Consider the following 1,933-nt stretch of genomic DNA (forward strand, 5'->3'; position numbering starts at 1 on the left):
CAAGAAGTGGTTTCAGCTCCATACATATGTACAAATGATAAAATAGACAAATAAAATCAATTCCTGGATTCCTGGAATCTGGAACATATTGGAGAAAAAAAACAGCCGATGAGACGGATGAGTTGGATTACGATGATCAATTGACCATCGTATTCACATAATTGTTGGCTTGGTTGGACGCATCGGGGCCACGACAATTGTTTACCGAAGGAAAAACAACGCTTGCGCGGCTGAATCGACCACAGATCTTGATTAGAGATGCCTGTCATATACTTCAGCAACGCAATAAAACTCAATCATAAACGTATATCTCTGCCTACTTCATATTCAAAATTTGGTAAAGGTTATCGATACAGAAGAAACATATATAAATAAATTTGTACGTTGATATACCAAAAACATTTTATAGGAATACCATATAATTGGACAAGCGCGTGTATACTCACTAATGTGTACACACTCACAGAGCGACACTCTCACACTCACACACACGTATACATACGCAAGCACACACCCCCACCCCCACACCCACTCACCCACACCCACACCCATATATATATATATATATATACATACTTTTATATACACACAATTTCATATCGACACCTTCGAGTCGAACGAAGGTTGAGATCGCGAACGCTTCCGTGAATGCTCGCACAGCAATAGACACTTCACAAAGCGATTGCTGTGCGAAAATAAAAACTTACAGTAGATACAATCAAACTCAGCACAAATCCTCTTCCTCTCCTCAGCCACCACTTTATTCCAGAACATCTGGTTCGCGCACACTAACTAGGCATTACACGGCTGGTCTATCCATGCATCTCACAAGCGCATACTGGCCAGTATACTATCAGTCATGCGCCGTATGTCCCTCTCGTCCGCCTGCGACAGCCCCGCCTTCTCGTCCACATACGTAATCATCGGGTGCGATTTGACGCGGGCCTCGCGCGCCCGTCTCTGACTGACAGTCAACTGCCTATATCGCATTGTGGTCACAAACCCGGACAACTGTCTGGGTGCCCTACCCTGTACAGATACAACACCGTACAGACCATCCCTCGCCTCATCCACATCACTGGCGTCCTCTGCACTCAGTGATACGGCATCCTCCCGTTCGTCCAGGACTACACTCTCCGGGTTCGTTTGTGTATGCGCTTCCTGGAGTTTCTTGAACGTTAGCGTCGCAGGCGGATTTGTAGTCGCTTGCGCCTGTTGGGTCTGTGCCTGGGGGTGTGTTGCAGATGACCCTGGAGTCTTCCCGTCTGTCCCGACTGTCACTACACCCGGTGTTTCCACTGGACTGCCTGGCTGTGTGCTAGAGACTGAGTCGTGCCCAGACTCGTGGGCGTCTATCGTCTTATCCTGTGGTTGAGTAGCGTACAGGTCAGAGTCTTCTAACAGTACAGCGACGGCCTCAGAGCTTGAGAGTTCGCCCTCACCCACTCTATCAATCTCTGCCTGGGTTTTTATCTCAGCATCGGTCTTTGTTACGTCTGTTGCTTTATCTTGTGACTGGGTAGCATCATACAAGTCAGGGTCTTCCAAAAGCCTGGAAGGTTGGACACCAGCATGACCTCCTGCCATGGTAACCATGGTTACGTCTGCTCTGGAGACGTCTAGACTGTCTAGTTTATCGGCCTCGCTCAAGAGCACACCGGATGACACCAGAGCCCGTGAGCGCAAGCACACATCCACCACAGCCTGGACGGTCCTGGTTGTGGGGAGAGGTGCATTGGGACGGGCCATTTCACGGAAGACAGACATAGCACCCTTCCAGTTGTTCTGTAGGGACATGGCTCTGATAACGTAGTCGAATGCCAGCACATCTAGTTTCTGGTCTGATGTCGTCAGCAGATAGTGTACTGAGCGACAAAAAGAAGGAATAATAGGAGTGTAGGGATACGAGATTAGAAGGCAGATTCTTTGATAT

General features: G+C 48.2%; 1 protein-coding gene across 1 annotated transcript; it reads right to left on the minus strand.

Annotated features, from left to right (window-relative positions):
• Positions 1-734: 734 nt before the first annotated feature.
• Positions 735-1,865, minus strand: SARC_15062 (hypothetical protein; the record flags this gene model as incomplete). Its single annotated transcript, XM_014290807.1, has 1 exon — positions 735-1,865. A coding segment is annotated over one exon (1,040 nt), but the record flags the coding sequence as incomplete, so codon positions are not given.
• Between the last annotated feature and the right edge of the window lie 68 nt (positions 1,866-1,933).

The sequence above is a fragment of the Sphaeroforma arctica genome (genome assembly GCF_001186125.1).
Source record: "Sphaeroforma arctica JP610 unplaced genomic scaffold supercont1.5552, whole genome shotgun sequence".
Classification (NCBI taxonomy): Eukaryota; class Ichthyosporea; order Ichthyophonida; genus Sphaeroforma; species Sphaeroforma arctica.